Source organism: Papilio xuthus, unplaced genomic scaffold (genome assembly GCF_000836235.2).
Source record: "Papilio xuthus unplaced genomic scaffold, Pxut_1.1 DF828780.1, whole genome shotgun sequence".
Classification (NCBI taxonomy): Eukaryota; Metazoa; Arthropoda; class Insecta; order Lepidoptera; family Papilionidae; genus Papilio; species Papilio xuthus.
The window spans coordinates 4,142,100-4,161,786 of NW_013529869.1; the positions used below are offsets into that span (position 1 = coordinate 4,142,100).

The following is a 19,687-nucleotide window of genomic DNA, read 5'->3' on the forward strand; positions in this document are numbered from 1 at the left end:
ACTACAAACTACTAAACCGATGGATGTACTAAATACAAACAAATCTGTATATTTAGTTCACTTTGTTGCTTAATTTACCACAATAACTTATTAAAGCTTCATTCACACGAACGTAATATTTTATACCACCGTTAAAGCCTTTTGTTGACTGAAGTTACAAAAAATTAATTAACGAAAATGTTGCTTGTTCTATTTAAATCATTATGTCAACATTTCTTACATACAAATTAAATATTTCACTCACAACAACGTGTTATCGTCGATTTTTCTGTTCCAATCTTTAAATTGCGATCAGTTACATTAGAAAACTATCGATTACGATTGATTTCTTTATTAAAAAAGGTTTATTTAATAGTATTTTCACAGAAAATCTGACAATGTTCATGTGAATGAGGCTTCAACAAATACATCTTGTCACCTGTCACTACCAACTTGATGCAATAAATCCGAAGGAAAGCTGCCATTTTTACCAAAAACTGCATACATTTTTAACAATCTTCAGTATGAAAATTTATTACAAAAGACACAATTCACATTCGAGTCTTGACTACCATTGTCCGTGTTCACTGTTCAATATTAACCTCTATAATCCAAAATCTCACTCTATTTGCACATAATCCTTATCCAAATATTGCTAAAATTTTATAGGATATCTAGCGGTTACTGTTTGGGGGTTTTTTTTATATTTTTAGTCGAATTCAATGGAAATGTTAAATTTTAATAAATCTATTTCAACCGCTACATCTTTATAAGGCTGTATTCACAGACTTATTAAAAATAGACATGTCAATTTAGACATTTTACTCTACCAATATAAATCCATAGACTTTAGGGATGTGTCGTTGAATGTTTTTGGGGTCAATAAAACCATAAACTTGCCATTTTCAATTATTAGAAAAACAAGTTGATTTTGTCAAGTAATTAATCATAGATTCAACGAACAATGATTCAACTGGCAGAGGAAAAAAGACAACCAGTAATTGTAATGTAAATTTATGTTGAATTCAACAAGTTAAATAAAAAAGTCAACGGTTGAGATGTTGAAAAGTGATCAACAGTTGATTTTACTAATTCGTTAGATGAAGGCCCATCCCTACAAGACGTTGATATAGTCTGCCACTGTCATGTGTAGATATAATTTGTCATTTCCATTAAATTCGACTGTGAGCCTTTGCGGAGGTTAACATGCTCTTCATGTTGGTGTCAACACTGTGCGGGTGTCATTGTCCGCGGTGTCAGTCAGATGGTCGCTCGTCAGTTGAACAGATCAGGCGGGAAGTTGTTGACCTCCGCCTGCTCGAGCACGGGCGAGCCCTCGATGTTGTAGGATACTCTTATTCGTAACCGTAATGGTGTCTGGAAATTATAAAAATAATTATAAGTGTCATTACGATTGTTCTCGTATAAAAGTAACATCGGTTGGCAAGTTCGTGGCATTTTTTGTGCTCTTCTATGGTTGACAGATATATTTATTTATTTATTATTTCTTTTAAAGGTTTCTTTTACTGATATGCCTGTTTTATTTTATGCCAGTACAGTGGGACAGTAGGGCTGGCCTGTCAAAAACTGTTTTGAATCAATAGTGCCAGTTGTGTTTACATGTGCTACTGTTCTACTGTATTGGCATTAAGTAAAATAGTCGTATCTTGTTACTTTTTACAATGAATCTTACCCTGGATGGATTGGTGACTTTGAGAACTTGCGTGATCTCCCCCTGCGGCGTGAGCACCGTGCCTGATGGCGACATCATGTCCAATCTGAACGTCTGCCCAAACACAAGGGATTCGTTATTTTATTGTTGGTGTAAAGAATTAGCAATTGAAAAGAACTAAAAGCATTATAAAACTAGCTGTCGTCCGCGCTGGAGTGAAGAAAACTTAATTAGTTGCCTATGTGTTCTTCCAGATTATGTTCTACGTCTATGACTAGGATTGATTTTGGAATGTTTAGGTATTTTATTTGATGATACAAAAAGGTCTGTTTTTAAGTCTACGATGACAGCGTTACAAAGGTACAATTATTAGAGTTTTTATAATTCTCATTCCCCTTGAATTTGTCTATGGGTCCCGCTGATATCTAATACGGTTGATAATATAATAAAGTTTGAATATAAGTGTACTGACTCTGGGTACGGCAGCTTGGAACAAGAAGTCAGTGAGAGCTGAGCGCGCAGTGGAGAGTGCCCGCATGGTGAGGGTGGCGGTGTCTCCGCCGCTGCACACCACGAACTCCACACGCAGACCGTTGCGCTCTAATGCTGTTACCGTCGTCTCTGAAATCATTAAAATAACGTGAATGTAATCAACTATGCCATAATGTATTTGCTTGCAATATGCATATTTTAAAGATAACATTCCAAAACGAGTAAAGTAAAGGTTATATACAGTATTGAATCATTAGTAAGAGATTTGAAACATTTAAAATTATTGGATTATTTTTTTAAATAAAAAAGGGCACTCACCAGGTTGTGATACAGGTTGTGTGGGTGCAGGTGATGAGAAGAGTCCGTCGAGCAGCAGGTTGGTGGCGGGCGCGCTGCTGGTGAGCGGGGCGGGCGCCGGCACACTCGGAGAGCTCAGGTCCAAACCGCTCAACAGGTCCAGAATGTCCTGACAGAGAACAACACGAATTTCAATAAACATTCGCGAATATTTAAGAGTTTTCAAACTTTAAACTCTTCACGTTAAACATCACAGATGTAAATGCTACTATTTTCGTCCGCTAAATTTTACTGATTTGATTTTTTTATTTCATAAAGTGACAAAAAAGCAAGCTGCCACTTGAATTGCCTGAAAACCGCCGCCCATAGACATCTGCAATTACAGATGCGTTGCCTAACTTTACGATGTTTTTTTATGTTATTCGTATGTAATAATACTAACATTGGTAGTTGTAGTGTTATTGTTGTCTGGCGGTGGTGCGGTGGCGGCGGGCAGGTCGTGCTCCGCGTCGCCGTTCGACAGCGGCTCCGACCCAATGATCAGGTCGAGCAGTGCGTCCTGAAATATTAACCAAACATCACAAATATGTAACTATTAGTTACTATTTTTATTAAGTTCATATTCTCGAATTTATATGGAGATGTTTAATGTTACCATCATGTACAGAAATATTATTAATTTCCCAAATATAGTGTATCTTGATTTAGTATATACAATTATCTCTGGTTATGCAAAGTCGCAGTTTCTTTGGATCAACCTGGATTTGAATCATGTAATTCTTCTTCTTTACACGATTATGTTACCCACTGCGTTACATTATGAGCTATGGATGTGCGTAAATGTGTTCATGGATGTGTACAGTCAGCTGCATAAATATGTATCCATTTATAGAGCTTCAGAAGCTAGTATATGCCCTCGGTTTGAAAAATAAGTATCAAAGTTCGTACTCTTCCGAGCATGAATACGTACTAGTGTCTATGCGCAATCGTATTTTAAAAACCGAAACAGTATACAAGTTTCTATACACATTTAGATGCTACATATTTAATGCAGCTGAGTGTACATGTGCTAGGTGTTGCATACCGGCTGCGGCCTGTCAGCGCGATGTTGTGGCGAGTCTGCTGGCGCGTCTCCTTCAGCGTCACTATCATCTCTCTCACCAGCCGGCGCCTCCATGGCCGGCATACGTTCCAACAACGCCGGTCGTAAATGCGCGTATTGCCTATAACAATCACATTATAATTTACTATGAATATATTTAAAAAAATGTCCATGAACTTTATATATCAAACTGATCTTACTAATATTATAAATGCGGATGTTTAAATAGATGAATGTTTGATAGAAGGTATCTCTAGAACGGCTCAAAGGATCTCTATGAAATTTAGCATAGACGGAGGACACAGACAGTCTGAAAGAACACATAGACTACTTTACTATGTTTTTTTTATTTTAAATTCCTGTAATGTTCTAACTTCAACATATTTTTACTGTTTATTTCTTAAGAAGAATGTTTACCTGTAAAGTTGTGATAGCTCCACGCCTCTCTGCTGCAACTCAATGTGTATGTGTGAACCGAAAGTGTCGATTATCACGCGAATTTTACTGAAACAAATTACAAGATAATTTATTTGATGTGATGAAATCCCGGTATAAAATTTGATATCTGTGGTTTGTCAAAAATAACGATAGGTGTGACGAAATTATGGTCTCGGAAACCAACTATATGTCCTACTACTATTGTATATATCAGTGTACTAACTCCTGACTGGGTCTAGTGGTGAATCTCGTGGAGAGCTTGGCGAGCGAAAGCAGCAGGTACTCCTTAGTTGTGATGGACAGCTGCGTCGACCACAGTAGCTTCTGGTAAATATCTATCACGTACTCCTCAGATGGGCGCGTGAACTCATCTGTATATATTATAAGATAATGAAAAAAATTGACTATAGGTATAAGAATTAATTTTGGTAGTATTTGGTAATATTTTTAAATAATAGGAAGTAAATCATACCAAAGCCATCCTCATCCACCATAGATATAGCACTACTGGCTTCTGACACTAGCAGATCTCCGTACTCTCCGATTGTCCACGCTGCCACCTGAAATACATAGAAACTTGTTAATAAACATTGTTATCGCACTCAGAATTGCCAAAGAGCTACTAAGGGCCACTCTTAATATAGATTTGTTAAGAGATATCCATACTAAGTAAATGTTTTAGACGCAGTAAACGAGAATATTGTAGCGTGAAATAACTGAATTCGATTTAGGACCTTGTAGTACTTTTTTGACATTGTTATGGGGGCGCCAGTGATCTACTATTATTTACTAAATCTTACGGCCACTGTGTCAGATATTCTGATCTATAGATTACCTGAACAAGCGGTTGTTTCTCTGTGGCGTCTCCGGAGACGGCGGAGCGCTCCAGCGATGTCCAGAGCCTCATGGCGGCGTAGGCCTGGCGCTCCGCCGGCGCCGCGGATATTATCTGTATGGTGCTGGACACCGTGTCATCACGCAGGTAGTTGCCGGCCTGGTCGACAAGGACATTTTTAAGTACAACATTTCGTACTCGTGTACGTAAGAGGGTTAGAAAACATTTTGAAAATTAATCAGTCAGCCAAAAAGGATTAAAATATGTTGTCAGCGCGTTTCCAAGTTTGACGTTGGTACTTTCAAGAATAGGCTGAATAGGTTAAGCTAACGCGTATAATATTTAGAATATAGTAGTTTGTTGTATCGTCACCTTGAGCAGCAGACGGAAGAGCGTGTCGAGATGCCACTTGCTGGAGGGCGCGTACCGCTCGGCGGCGAGCACCATGGCGCTGGAGCAGTGCGCGCGGCACTCCGCCTCCGCGCGCTCCAGGAACACCAGCAGCTCCTTCATCATGCCGCGGATGTTCTGGCTGTTCATCAGCGCGAACGACAGCTCCATCGCGCGACGCCTGATCGACACGTCCGGGTCCTACGACATAACATACACACGTTACTTCTGTTTGCATGGATTTAAAAAACAACTTAATTATTAGTCTATGAGTTCTTCCAGACACAGTTCACCAGATCCGTTAAATCGTTCTGGAGATACCTCCTAACAAACATCCATCCATACATACAAACATTCTGTCTAAGCGTAATTCGATTGTATTACGTCAGAGGGCGCCACTAAAAAGGTAAAAGGTTATATTTGTTAAATCGTAGTGTGTTGTATATATGTTCTGTTAAGTTATCATCATAATTCTATAATAAACATTAAGTGAAGAGAACGATGCTTTTATTTTGAACAATTCGCATTTATATTATTAGTAAGATAAGACATAGAAAATGATTGAAAACAGCCACGTTCTAATAAAGCACTTTTTTTTAAATTGACTAATGCCAAAGGCATACGAGCTATTAAGGTATTCGAATTTAGTTTCACGTATGCGCATAAGGCTAAATAATAATTTTGTCGGTCTATATCTCCATTTTTTTTTCTTTCAAAATTTTTATATTTTAACATAGTTATATAACGACTATGCATGTATAGACGAGCAAAACAAAGGTGAGCGATTAGCCTTCATTCTAAGCGCGTACGTGACAAGAAAATTTATTTATTATTAACATAATTCACTCGTGACTCTCAATATTAATGTAATTTACAGTTATGCAATGTCAAAGAATATTTTTTTATCTTCAACATTGAACTTGATAATAAATATTTTGCGATATTAAATTAAATGTAGGAAAAATCATTCCAAAGACAAAACTGTCAAAATATCTATAAAAATTGACTTTACAAATATACATCGACCTTTTAAACTCAGAAAAAATGTAAGTTACTATGAATTAAGACTGTATTTTAGCTAAAAAGTTGAATATATTACTTCAAAAATATGAGATGGAATGCATTACCTTAAAAGTTGTTCAAATGATTGTGTTTTACCCCAAAAGTTGCACCGAATAAGACGGCTCATTGAGTAACAGATGTCAGAATATATAAGATAAATTTCTAAACAATCAATTACTTATTATTTTGAGAAGGCTAAATGTAAATACATGTCGAAGAATATCAATTTATGACTTAAATTATGTTCGAATGGCAACACTGCTCGTAAAATGCATGATTGACATCTGTCAGTGTCAGTGTATCTGTCAGTAGTGCGCGTGGTTTGACAAGTGATAAGCTCGGTGTAGACACAGCGCCCGCGCCGGTCTGCGCACTCACTGAATGAAAAATCCTCTAGTTTTGAAGTTTACCTTTAAGCACTCCAGTATAGTAGTCCTATGTCTTTGAACAGCTGATGTATCCACGTGTACCGTCCTTAGCAATGTATTCAGTGCAACATATCTTATATTTTTATCATTATTCAGTAGAAATCGTCCCAGGATGTTGATAGCTAGTACACGCAAGCTACTCTCAGACTTAATATCCATGATGGAGAGTACAGTTTCGTATAATATTGTATTACCGACGTTTTTACTTGTCTCAGTGTTTGTAGCGACTTGGGCCAATATGTCATTCATTGCTTCGGATGCTTCTGCGTCATTCTTACCAAGTATTCTTAGTAGACGGAGAATTTTAACCTGGAAAATGTTAAATAATTATTTAAACCACTTTATATATGAGTAATAATTTAACACATTCAATGCTACTATGATTTTCATGTATTAATCACAGGATGAACCGCTGGCATTCAACGTGTTAAGACTTGTCGTTCTTACAACAAATAATTGGTTGACTTTATGCTTTTTTTTATCTAAACAAGTTGAAAATCAAGCCAATTCTTTTAAAACTTACTATTACTAATAATTACCTGTAGAAATGGATCAGATATACCGCTGACATCATGTTCAGGTGAATACCCCGCTAATATTAGATTCTTCAATATTCTCACCAGATTTGGAACAATCTAGAATAAAAATCTATTTTAATATTTATTCTATATATAAAACAAACATAATAATTGCCCAAATACATAAGCCAAAATATACTTTTACACATTAACCTACACTCAATGCAGAAATATACATAGAAAACTAAATACTTTATAGTAATAATAGATTCCAGCATTTCACAAACATTGATACATAAGGCTTGAATATGGGCAATTAATAAAAAAATCAAATTAGTCCCGTGCTTAAAAAAACCATTTGTGGTCAACCGTACCCAAAAACAAATAATTCTACAGGTATACCAAAAAACCAGATTGTTAAAAAATACTGAATATAGTATTTAGTTATAATCAAATAAATATCCAATCCTGATTGATAAATATCATAAGCACATAAACTGAATATATAAAATACAATTCGTGATATAAATATGTATACATAATACTGAAAGCCCAAAATACCAAATCCGATTATATATCAAAAGCCTTACAAATGCATATAATAACAATGTTATTCTATTCTAAACAATAATCTACCAAAATTGTTACATAAAATTACTATTTAATATGTTATTAAATGTTGCAAAACATATACAATTATATAAAAAAAAATTACGTGTAGTGTACATCATCAACCTGCCCTTATATCTATTAAGGGTCGGTACAGTACATATTACTCCTCCATACATCTCTATCAGCCGTCATATCCCAATCTACCACCTTCCTACGCATATCCTCTTTCATACAGTCATTCCATATTTTTTTGGTCTTCCTCTACCTTTGTAGACATCCACATTCAATCTCATTACTTTTTGCTTATATCATCATCATCCCTCCGCATAACATGTCCAAACCACGCTACTTTCAAAATTCCTCTAATATACACATTTTTAACTTCATACTTTCTTTCTTTCCTTTGTAGTGTACATTGTTAAGAGTTAAACAAATACGTAAAATTGTTCGTACAAACAAATCTACTTAAACTTTACTTTGTACTATCCAAAAAGTTTTAATATATTTCGCACGATACAAATATTAACTACAAGCTGATTCTATAAATTGATTATTTACATTAAAGTGCAATATTATCTACATAAGTAGAGAAAATGAACTTTACGTGTATCGTAATACAGTCTAAAATAATTGTAAGGCTTTTGAGGACCAACACATACACATATAACAATCAATATATAATTAACATTCATGCGTTTGAACGTTCATATGTTGACATTGCACGTATGTACGTTTTTTACCACCATTATCGGCCGGTAATGTTCATTTTGTGATAAAGGTGACATTATTTTATCTTATTCTTGTACTATGTATTCTATATTTTCTAGAAATTAACTAACCTAACCATGAGGCTCAATAGCCTAAACACATGTACAAAAAAAATGAACATACTTTTTCTTTTTTCTTTAAAAACATGACAATGTGTTTTTGGTATCGGAAACCTATGGATATATTAAATCTACAGACAACTTCAGTGGAAATCTAAAAGATTGTTCTTATAATTATAATATAAAATTACTATAGTCTAAAACCTTATCGGCAATATAAATAATAAACACTAATTGTCACCAGCGACTCTGTCTGCGCGGAATTGAAAAAAGTACGTAATTAGTAGACTATGTGTCCTTCCAGGCTATGTTCTACATTCAGTGAGACCCATACACAGTTCTGAAGATCCAACAAACATCCAACCATACATTCGCATTTATAATATTAGTAAGAAGTAAGATTAACCATGTATTGGCCAATCAGGTTTTATTTTTGCGGGCACTTTAGGTCATTGAACCGAGTGGTTTGGGTGTCGGTGTCGGATTTTCGATCGGATTCTAGATTAGCGAGGCCATGTTACCTTTTGTAGATAACATATACACGCTAACGTTGGTCACGCGATTATCACATATAATGTAAAGATATAAAAGTTATATTCGTGTGCAATATCATCATATGAACATATAAAGTGCAAGGACCAGCGACTGTGATTACCTCGCGCTGTCCGCTCTCCTACGGGACAACACAAATATTATATTAGTATTATATTACTTTCAAAATTACTATAACTAATATAAATATCATTTTAAAAAATTATATTTAAATATAGACGAATACTTTCCATTCAATAACGAATGAAATTCCGATTTGTAAATATATGCTTACACACAATGTTTTATTATTTATGATTATCAACAGCTCACTATACATCCCCACCGAGGGGCTCGGAGCCTACCCTAAATTAAGGATTAGGCCATAGTCAACCTCGCTGGCCCAGTGCGGGTTGGTTGACTTCACACATATCTTTGAATTTCTTCGCAGATATGTGCAAATTGCATCACGATGTTTTTCTTTACCGTAAGAACGTCGGATAAATGTACATATGAAAATCGAAAATTGAAAAACACATTGGTACATGGCGGGATTCGAACCCAAGACATGCAGATTACAAGTCAAGTGCCTTAACCCCTGAGCCACCGACGCTCACACATCTCACTAAAATATAAGTCTTAAAATTAACAACCACAAAATAAACGTGATAAATAGTTGTAAGTTACTTCTTTGTACAAACGACGTACAGGTAAATCATGTTTTATATATAATAATTATATTAATAACCGATGAATAGTTAGCGATAAGCGATAAGTAAACATTCATTGTATCAATGCGATAAGGTACGTTGCCTCAACGTGATATTTACATTGGCGTGTTTGAGACGACGTTTCTTCTATGTATACTATCGTTATATATAATTTACCTAAACTAGAACTAAAAGATACATACATATCATAAATTCAGTCGTTATTTTATTTATTTCATTAGGTGGCAAACGAGCGAGCGCCCACCTGACATCGCTTAAATAGCGAAGCGGCCGTTGCCCATGGACATACGCAATTGCAGATGCGTTTAATTGACGGAGGAGGGGATCCCCTCATCCGGTAAATCCACTTCCAGTTCTCAATCCTTTCCTTATAAGAAAAAGGGTTGGAAGGGAAAGATGACTAAATTAGGCCTCCGGGACGCACACTCATCAGACGAAACGCGAAATTGCTTCCACTTCACGCCTGTCTTCTGTGTGATCGTGGTATTGCACCTGGCGAACGGGCCAATAAAATTGCAAATAACCGCTGCCCATAGACAACTGTTCCTACGTAAAGCGTGCTGTAAAGCAGTTCGCTTTGGGTCAGTGGGTCACTTAGATTAGCTTATTAGACTAGCAACAGCAATGCAGATACTTTTCTATACAAAACAAGTATCAATACATTTATTTGGAACCTAATATTTCTATTATGAAATAAATATACTTATGAATTTTACCGCGTGTAATCAATACAAAATACGAAATAAATCATTCTTATTTCCTTATCTATTTGCCAATGTACTTTTTCACTAAATAAAACGCACTTTTAGGAAACCCTGTTCTTTACTTGACAAATGGGGTCAAAGAACTTAATTTTTCAACAATTCCATTGCAAAAAGTGTAAAAGAATAAGTTAATTGATTGTTTGCCTTGACTGACAATAAAGATAGAAACTAATTATACTGTTATTAAAAATAACCAGTCCACAAACATCTGACGAGTTATAGAACTATTTCATTTGGCACGTCAAGAACAAAAATACTCCTTGGCTAGATGTGCCAACTTGTACGCCTGGTTACATCTATACTAGAAAATCTGTAATCGTTTCTAGGACGCATAATCGACTACTTTTTTATTACAATCGTTTTTCTTTTAACGACATTCGTGTCTACGTTTATAAGTCAAGTCATGATAAGGTAACCAAAGTTATTTCCATTATACTAGTTTTTATGTTTTTTTTTTAATTTCATCTATACAAACGTAAAAAGGTTTTATATTGTTAACTGTTATGTCTTGCAATCAAGTTAAAACACTGGTTACTTAAATGTTTTTAAATGTTAAATTAATAATAACAAAGTAATAAAAGAAAAATGATACCAACCTTTTTAAAATGATTGAGTGTGTCGGGACTGTTCTCACACATTTCGGTGATGAGGGTCACGCCAGTGATGAGAACACCTGGTGAATAAATTGATTATTCATCACTTCATCTTAAAAACGTTTAGATATACGAACTTGGATATTCTGTCTTTTGGGACAAAGCAGAATTTTTTTATTTCAGTTTTCAAAGCTAAAACTAAAAACTCAGTCGTGACAATTTTTTGTTTTTAAAGTTTTTTTTTAAATGTATAATATGAAAATCGTATTAAAGACATGCAAGAAGAGTGATGTATTTATCAAATTTTGACCACTTACCGTTGGTTTCTGAGACAAAAATCTCTGTATGAAACATATCATCCCTGACATTATCTTTGACAAAACAGAGGAAACAATATATTTAAAACGGGGATTTTGGTGTCAGAAACCCACTATTACTCTAGTATCATTAAGAGACTAATCTCGTGTCCTATCTTATCAAAGTAGACATATTTGTGCAAAGACAACGTTATCCGTGTTCTATATTTTTGACTAGTACCAACATAACAGATATATATACGCAAAATTTTGATCATAGCTACGAGAATATTATGCATTTAATCTCAGGTAATTTCATTCTTATAGTTTAACATTTATATGTTAAGAGGAAGAGAATCTGATTCTGCCCGGTGAAGGTTTGACCTGACAGCGAGCATAACAATAAAATCGCAATAAAATAGGTTAGAACGTTGTCACTTTATACGAGATGTAATTCAAAAGGGGACTTCGAGTCATCCATTTACAAGGTAAACAGACCGCAACGCTCTTCACACATCAATTGTGGCCATTTTATACAACATACGCTACTTATACAATTTTAAACTTTAACTACATATTATTAAGAGTGATATTTAAATGAAATATTAAATCGCGTGACATTGATTCAGATTTATTTGATAGGTCAGATAATGTTTGATTAATTCTTTATTATTCTTTTACTATCTCGAGATACATCTTAGAATTTCTTATAACAGACATGTCCTAATACATTATATCCCACGCACTTTTTACGATTGTCAACGCACTTTATACTGTTCGATTTTTATTTGTACGTTGTTGCTACAAAGAAATGGTGGAATATAATTTGTTTTCTTTTATCTGTTTTCTATCTTAACCATTAGTAGCCTGATTTACATAAGTGATTTATTTTTAATATGACTGTGTTTCCTTGATGAAATAAAACAACAATTTTTTTTTTAATTTCGTTGGAAAGAATACAATACAGCAGTAAAATAGGTACAGTCAACCTATAAAAAAAACTAATAGTAATGTGAACATTCGGTTTAAAAGATTGGTATCAAAATTAAAACTCTAGGCTACTAAGGGTCAAGAAAAAAAAGCTTTATAAATAAATATACTACTATAGTATTATGTGAAGAAAGAAAACTTATCTATATTTGAAATTTTAACCAATTTGTTATTATTAAAATCTCACTTACCATGATTTTTCTCAGTCAACAGACTTCTTGTGGCTGGTAGAAACATTTCCATTAAATCTGGCACTCTTCTAATGATCCTGAAGGCGCATAAGGCAGCTTTCTTCTTGATGTAGGCGTTAGGCGATTTAATGAGTCTCTCCACTTCGGAGGCGAGGTCCCTCGCCATCTCCGGCGAGGCGATAGCACCGAGCGTGCATAACGCCAAACCGACTACGAACTGGGTGTTGCTATTTAAATCACTGTACAAAGAACAAGTAAATAACTAACATATTCTATGTCACTACGATTTTTATATGAAAGTGTACTTGTCTGGTGTCGATGGCACTATTATGTCGGTTCGTAATGTAACGTCACCTTTCACGGGATTGTTTTTAGGTCTCTCCTTAACAGTGGTAGAGCTCGCTTTAACATCTTCGCACGAATTGGACCGGCTCGCCCGGTGACCACACAGACGACAGGCGTCAAGAGGAAGCAATTCCTCGTACGGTCTGATGAAAGTGCGTCTTGGAGGCCTAATTTAGTCCTCGTTCCCTTCCCACTCTTTTTCTAATAAGGAAAGGATAGGAAGTGGAAGTGGAATTTCCGGATGAGAGGATGCATGGGAAGTGAAAATATTATCTTTCTGTGCATCCTCTCCCCCGTCGATTAAAGGTAGGCAACGCATACGCAATTGCGTATGTCTATGGGCACTTCGCTATTTCAGCGATTTCAGGTGGCCGTTCGCTCGTTTGCCACCTTATGATATAAAAAAAAGATGTTTCAATAAAAACATATAATGCAATATTGAATAAAGCTTCTTTTGAACGCTTAGAAATTGAGCCAAGTCAAATTAAGTACATATAACAATTGAGTTTCGAGTCACTATTCTGCTGGCTCGTTTATAATTCTATTGTATAAATATTTAATATTCCCCAGTACAGTTATATTACAGTATTAAACCTTTTGAGGCCAACGTAACTACGTATAATCTTCAACATATAGAAGAGATTTTAAAAATATATTTACGTTTATGTTTTTATTTCGAACATGTGAATATTTTTTGAATAAGTGTTTTCTTCATTATCCTTAAAGTTTAAAAACGAGGAACGATCTAATATTTGCATCGTAAACATACGAAATAATTATATTTTTATCGAACGTTAGTTATATTTAAATCAGTAACTAAGTATCGATTAATTTAAGTGTCAATTATTAGATGCGGTCTGTCTCGAGGTATGAATCTGATTGATCTTTGACTCTATGTCATTGTGCTTCAGTCATTGATAAAAAAATAATAACCACCTGCTGTTATGCATATTTACATTAATACTGTGAGTTTCCATTGTCATTGCCCCTAGACATACGATATTGCATATGCGTTGCCTACCTTTAATCGACGGAGGAGAGGATGCACAGAAAGAAAATATTTTCCCTTTCCATGCATCCTCTCATCAGGAAAGTCCACTTCTACTTCCCATCTTTTACTTGTAAGAAAAAGGGTGGGAAGGGAAAGAGGACTAAATTAGGTCTCCGGGACGCACACTCATTAGACGAAACGCGGAATTGCTTCTACTTCACGCCTGTCTTCTGTGTAGTCGTGGTATTTCACCGGAAGAGCCGGGACAATTCGTGCGAAAAAGTTAAAGCGGGCTCTACCACTGCCAAAGGTTTCGAAAAGGATGTTGGTCTCAGAAACAAACGGTAAAAGAAATAATTAAACGTACAGTGATAACAAAAGAGGCGTGTCAGTGACACGTAATTGGTTATTGTCATTGAAGAAACAAACACTCGGTAAGCTTATGTAAATTTACTTGCCATATCTGGAACTTGGTAACGCAAAAAAGAATTATTCCATTTGCGTTGACGTCCTAGTAACGTTACGTAATTACAACAAACGACAGATCCAAATACGCGAAAACACAATGCGTTTAAGATAACTCAAATGTACGAACGACTTTCCATACCATTGTAAAATAAGGTCTTGACAGACGGATGGACGACCAACAAAGTGATCCTATAAGGGTTCCGTTTTTTTCCTATGAGGTACGGAACTCTAAAAAACTACTAGTTTACTACTTAACTACTTTTTTTTAACTCCTAACTACTTTTAGTAGTAGGAATAAAGTAATAATCATAGATTAACCTAAACAGAGGAAGTTGTATGGATTCGTATGGCAAAGAGACGAACGTTGACAAAATAGTTTTAATACTGTAGAGAATAATCGTTACTATACTGTGAATGTATAGGCCATTTGTAATTGAACGCCGTAAATAGAGTATTAGGAATTGAATACGGCTAATCCTCTCAATTAACATTAGAAAAAAAAAACATTTATTTCGAATCGCGCGAAATTGGCAATGCAACATAGAATCGACGATATCACGTGAACAAATTGGGAAAATTATTTCAAATTCGTAAATTTCGTTCCCTATTATAATATTAATTTGATTAGTATAGAGTATTTTTTTATTATACTTACTTCTTTAAGCAATTAGTAATAAGTAGATGTACGTCTTGCCGTTCATCCAGCAGCAACATAGCGCCTAGGTAACCAACGCGCTTGTCCGTGAAGCGTGGACTGGCGATCAGCTTGAGACACTCCAGCTGACCAAAGTGTGCCGGGTACCCAAGCATGTGGATGTACAAGAGTTTCGCAATGTTCCGACATCTGTATACAAATGAACATAATTAAACACCCTCTATATGGAATATTAAAGAGATTCCAAGAAAAGTTAATTAGAGTTTACGGATTGCTTTTTATATAAGTAATATACCAGTTTTATTGTCGTTGAGTGGAAAAGAGGTCTTAAGCAGTCTTTGGTTATTTAAGCAGGGACAGAGTTACAGCTTTTATACAGCATGATTTATGCATGTAGGGATGTATGGTAAAACCGAATTGGAAGAAATATTTTGTTAAGCGCCATTTTCCTTCTTTAGATTGTGATACGGTAATATTAGCTTTGAATATAGTGGTGGGAGCTCAACTTTTTATTCTAGACAAAGTTTTAAAGTTATCCACATAATTCTCTACCTCCAAACACTGTCCTCTTCTCTGAACGTCGATCTGATGTATGCACACTCCTTGTTAACAACACTTCGTTCCTCTGCCGCTGTTCTCGCTGCTCGGATCTGTCTGATGAGGTCCCGAAGCCGAGTGGGCGTTGGCATTCGCACTGAAACCGGTGCGACTGTTTACACGACACACACACAGAAAGCAATAATCAGTGCATTTGTTATAATATGTTAATATAAAAAGCGTGAAGTGTGTTAGTCAGCCAGAAGCGCTATTATTTTTTTTTTGTAATATTTCCTACAGTGACAAATAATAGTATATTGGCTAATACTATGTATGTATATTTCATAAAATTGTCACTATCATCAATTAGGCCTGTGATGAAAACTTTTTGCATGAAAGTGCAGAATTTGTTTATTATCAAAAAAAAGAAAACAGTATTAAAAAAGCTAAATTATTTGTCATTTCAGAGAAAATTATGGTGAAAATTATGATGGGTGTATTGGTATATACCCTTTTTGTTTTACCAATAAGACCTACGCTATTGGCCAGAAGCAATTATCACTACAAATGCATTAGTTCATAAAATGTTTTAAAAAAAATTGTTGAAAGATAATATTGTTATTAGATTCCAATACCCAGAAAAGCTTTTGCATTAATTTAATGAAATAATTTATCACCAGAAAGCAGACTTTAACCATAGCTGAGCTACTGTTAGCTACTAACAAATTTCTAAAACTACTTCTCATTAAAAGTAGAATATACCCAAAACACCATACCAATAACCCAAAAGCATTTATATTAGAAAGATAAAAATTACTTGACCAAATTCAATTTTTCAAATATCAGGATCCATGTACTTATAATTTTTATTTACCTGGTTACATCACATAATATCTAGTTATATAAATATTTAGCACAATTAAAATAGTGCTCACCTCTTTCAATAGCCTCATTTACCACTTGTTTTATGGTAGCGATATTGAATGCCGGGTTAAACCTGCAACAAATTATATTTATATTTTTTTATATCAAAAGGTGGCAAACGAGCGAGCGGCTACCTGAAATCGCTGAAATAGTGAAGTGACTGCTGCCCATAGACATACGCAATTTCATATGCGTTGCCTACCTTTAATCGATGGAGGAGAGGATGCACAGAAAGAAAATATCCTCTAATATTCTAAATACATATTATAACAATATCTTATTATTATTATAAATGTGAATGTATGGATGGACGGAAGGAGGGATGTTTGAAGGTATCTGCGCCTGTATGGATCTCGCTTAAATTTGGCATAGATGTAGAACATAGTCTAGAACACATAGACTACTAATTAAGTTTTGTTTAATACCTCGCGGATAGTCATGGGTGACAGCTCTTTCTTTATTTTTAAAACTTATCAAATTATAATAAAATCATGCAAGTATCAATGAATTGTTCTTGGAAATGTTGAATAACCATAAGCAAATCTGAAAACACTACTAAATGGCTAAACACTCACGTATATTCGCGGCCCGTCGCTCACTCTCAATGAAACGAAAAATCTCAGTGTGTCCGCGAAATAATACCAGTACCACTCATCCTGATGAAGGGCCCCCCATGGGCTCGAAACTAGTTGGTGCCGCCACCGGACGAATTTATGTGAGTGTTTAGCCGTTTAGTAGTGTTTCAGTTTAGTATAATGTCTCACAAAAGTTTGAATAATTTAATAACCCTAAGCAAATGAAATATTCATAAATATTGGTTAATATTAAGACACTTTGTTTTCATTTTACCTAATAATAATTATAATTTGACCTTAAGGTGACTTTTGTTTTAAAGGTCTACAAATTTATAACTATAATGGTATTTCTATCTTTGACTTTTACCTAAGAAAGGTTGGCATTTAACATATATCATGCCCTATTTTTTAACAATATTATTACTGTTTCTCAATATAAACATGTATATTATGATCAAGTGATGTAATATATCTGTTTATTGTTAAGCAAACACGAACCCAAATAAGCTAGATTCCAAATTACTGTGATATTTTTCTCCCTTATAGAGATTTCTCTCTTGCCTGAGTTTCTCGGAATTGACAAGTGAAGTGTCAATTGATTTATAGTCTTCCTATGAGTGTCATAAGGCAGGGAGTATTTTTTAAAATTAACAAATGGTTAAATAAATATATTGTTTATTACATGGCATATTGTGTGCCACTGTATAAGTCACAGCTTACATTATTTCTTGTTAAATACACAATTTAGATAATTGAGGAAAACTATCTCAAAACTAGATTAACTACCTTGTCATAATTCTGAGGTAATCAATTCTCACAATAACCTTTCCTGTACATATTTAATTTCAGGAATTCTATAAAAAACTTGTCTCACGCATTTATTATATGATGTAATTTTATTATGTTTATGTTCATCACAAAAACGAGAAACGAACACAGTAGAATGCACTGTGGACTCCCTCTGCCCCACTAAGGGGACATAGGACTTTAAGTTAAGTAAGTCATGTTTATCAATTAACGAAAATTTCTCCAAAACTATGATTGGGTTATTTGTCTGTGTTAGACATCATGGTCTTGTCATGAAACATATGTGGTGTGATATTAAAATATTAAGTAGAAATTTTTTGGAGGTTATTACTATTAAATGCCTCAAAAATTATCTATTTATTTATGCATGTTACATGGTTTGTAATATTTATAAAACAAAATGTTCACCTAAAGGATGGATGTTTACTGCAACTTTTCATGCAGGGTACACATTTGCTTTTCATTGAAAAATCATACAACACTATAGAGCATATCTATTTAGAACTTTATTACTTATTTCTTACTTATTTAGCAATTTCGTGATGTAATTATAGTTTGTTAGGTAAGAAGTTCTACTGTAATTTGAATATTTAATACAAGTTAAAAAAATTACCCGGATTCTGAGCCGTTCATGTTGTTATGTTTTAAACCTCAGAAGTAACAGCCAGAAGATCCACAACCAAAACTTTTTCACTGCGAGATGTTCTGAAGGATGCACCAACTCGATATAACCAAACTCTTGATTCCAATAGAGTAATAACAAACATACACTTAAAACATAACATAAAAGGAAACTTTCACTTGTGTGCTGTTAGGCTTTCAGGAATTTCATCTCGTAACAGACCACAAAAATTCAAGAGAAATCGCATGCCACCACCGATATACTAATGTCATATTTTCACTTCAATCTCAACTAGGTCGAAACATCTGCGGATTGTTGTGTGTTTGATCGCGTATCACAGAAAATGTACCGGCAAATCTTTTATCACAGATTTTACAAAGAATTAATACGGCAACCGCCAGCTGACATTTCCTGCGTTGCAAGAAATTCAACATGGCCGACCGACATGACATGACTCGCATCCAACTCGCTCCCACATTCATACGTGACGTTGAGTTTTTTTTTAACTTGTATTAACTATGTAAAATAAATGCACATAAAAATTAATTTTAAAATGAAAAATGTAAAAATTACAATAACTTAAAGAATCGAATATTAAAATGTGATGATTTTTTTTGAATAGTTCTTGTAATGACTTGTGGTATACTTGACAACAGTATTTTGTACATATTTGAAAAGACTACTACGTGGAAACATTTCGATAAATTATTTTATTTCTTATTTACTTTTTCATTATACCCTTATATCAATAAATGGGCTATTATGTATTTAATTCACTTTCTACCTTAAACCATGTCACGCAGATATTATTATTTTTTGTATTTTGCTCACCTTCTATTTTGTTCTGGCGGTAAAACACTCCAATCAACTTCATACATTGGATAAGCCATATTTGCTTTAAACACGCAAAATTAAATATCACTCAACATTTCAGTACGACACAGTAGTTCACAATACACATACAGTGCAAACTGTACTGTTATCAGAGGTGTTTTATCAGGTGCAGGTACTCCTC

At 34.6% G+C, this 19,687-nt stretch overlaps 1 protein-coding gene across 7 annotated transcripts; it reads right to left on the minus strand.

The window, feature by feature from the left end:
- Positions 1-674: 674 nt before the first annotated feature.
- AP-1gamma (adaptor protein complex 1, gamma subunit) lies at positions 675-19,667 on the minus strand. Of its 7 annotated transcripts, none has more exons than XM_013326684.1 (20): positions 19,504-19,667; positions 16,680-16,741; positions 15,760-15,916; positions 15,208-15,396; positions 12,749-12,987; positions 11,275-11,351; positions 9,308-9,325; positions 7,235-7,330; positions 6,678-7,004; positions 5,188-5,406; positions 4,816-4,974; positions 4,453-4,540; positions 4,204-4,351; positions 3,960-4,046; positions 3,525-3,663; positions 2,883-2,999; positions 2,462-2,609; positions 2,124-2,272; positions 1,673-1,765; positions 675-1,356 (listed from the first exon to the last, which is right to left on the minus strand). In XM_013326684.1, exons 1-20 carry the CDS (start codon positions 19,560-19,562, stop codon positions 1,255-1,257), a joined length of 2,673 nt encoding a protein of 890 aa, XP_013182138.1. In that variant the 5' UTR covers positions 19,563-19,667; the 3' UTR covers positions 675-1,254. The 7 variants fall into 7 exon arrangements, with proteins under 7 accessions (XP_013182138.1, XP_013182139.1, XP_013182142.1 ...); XM_013326685.1 differs by having other exon boundaries at positions 1,255-1,356; positions 15,760-15,901; XM_013326688.1 differs by lacking the exon at positions 19,504-19,667 and adding an exon at positions 18,664-19,128 and having other exon boundaries at positions 1,255-1,356.
- Positions 19,668-19,687: the final 20 nt, after the last annotated feature.

Bases quoted from the DNA above. Each gene is read 5' to 3' on its own strand.
- AP-1gamma (XM_013326684.1), bottom strand. From the start codon at position 19,562: ATGGCTTATCCAATGTATGAAGTTGATTGGAGTGTTTTACCGCCAGAA. The intron at 3,664-3,959 runs GTAAACATTCTT...TGATTGTTATAG, and splicing joins GAGCTATCACAACTTTACAG to GCAATACGCGCATTTACGAC. The intron at 1,766-2,123 runs GTCAGTACACTT...GTGTTTGGGCAG, and splicing joins TCCAAGCTGCCGTACCCAGA to ACGTTCAGATTGGACATGAT.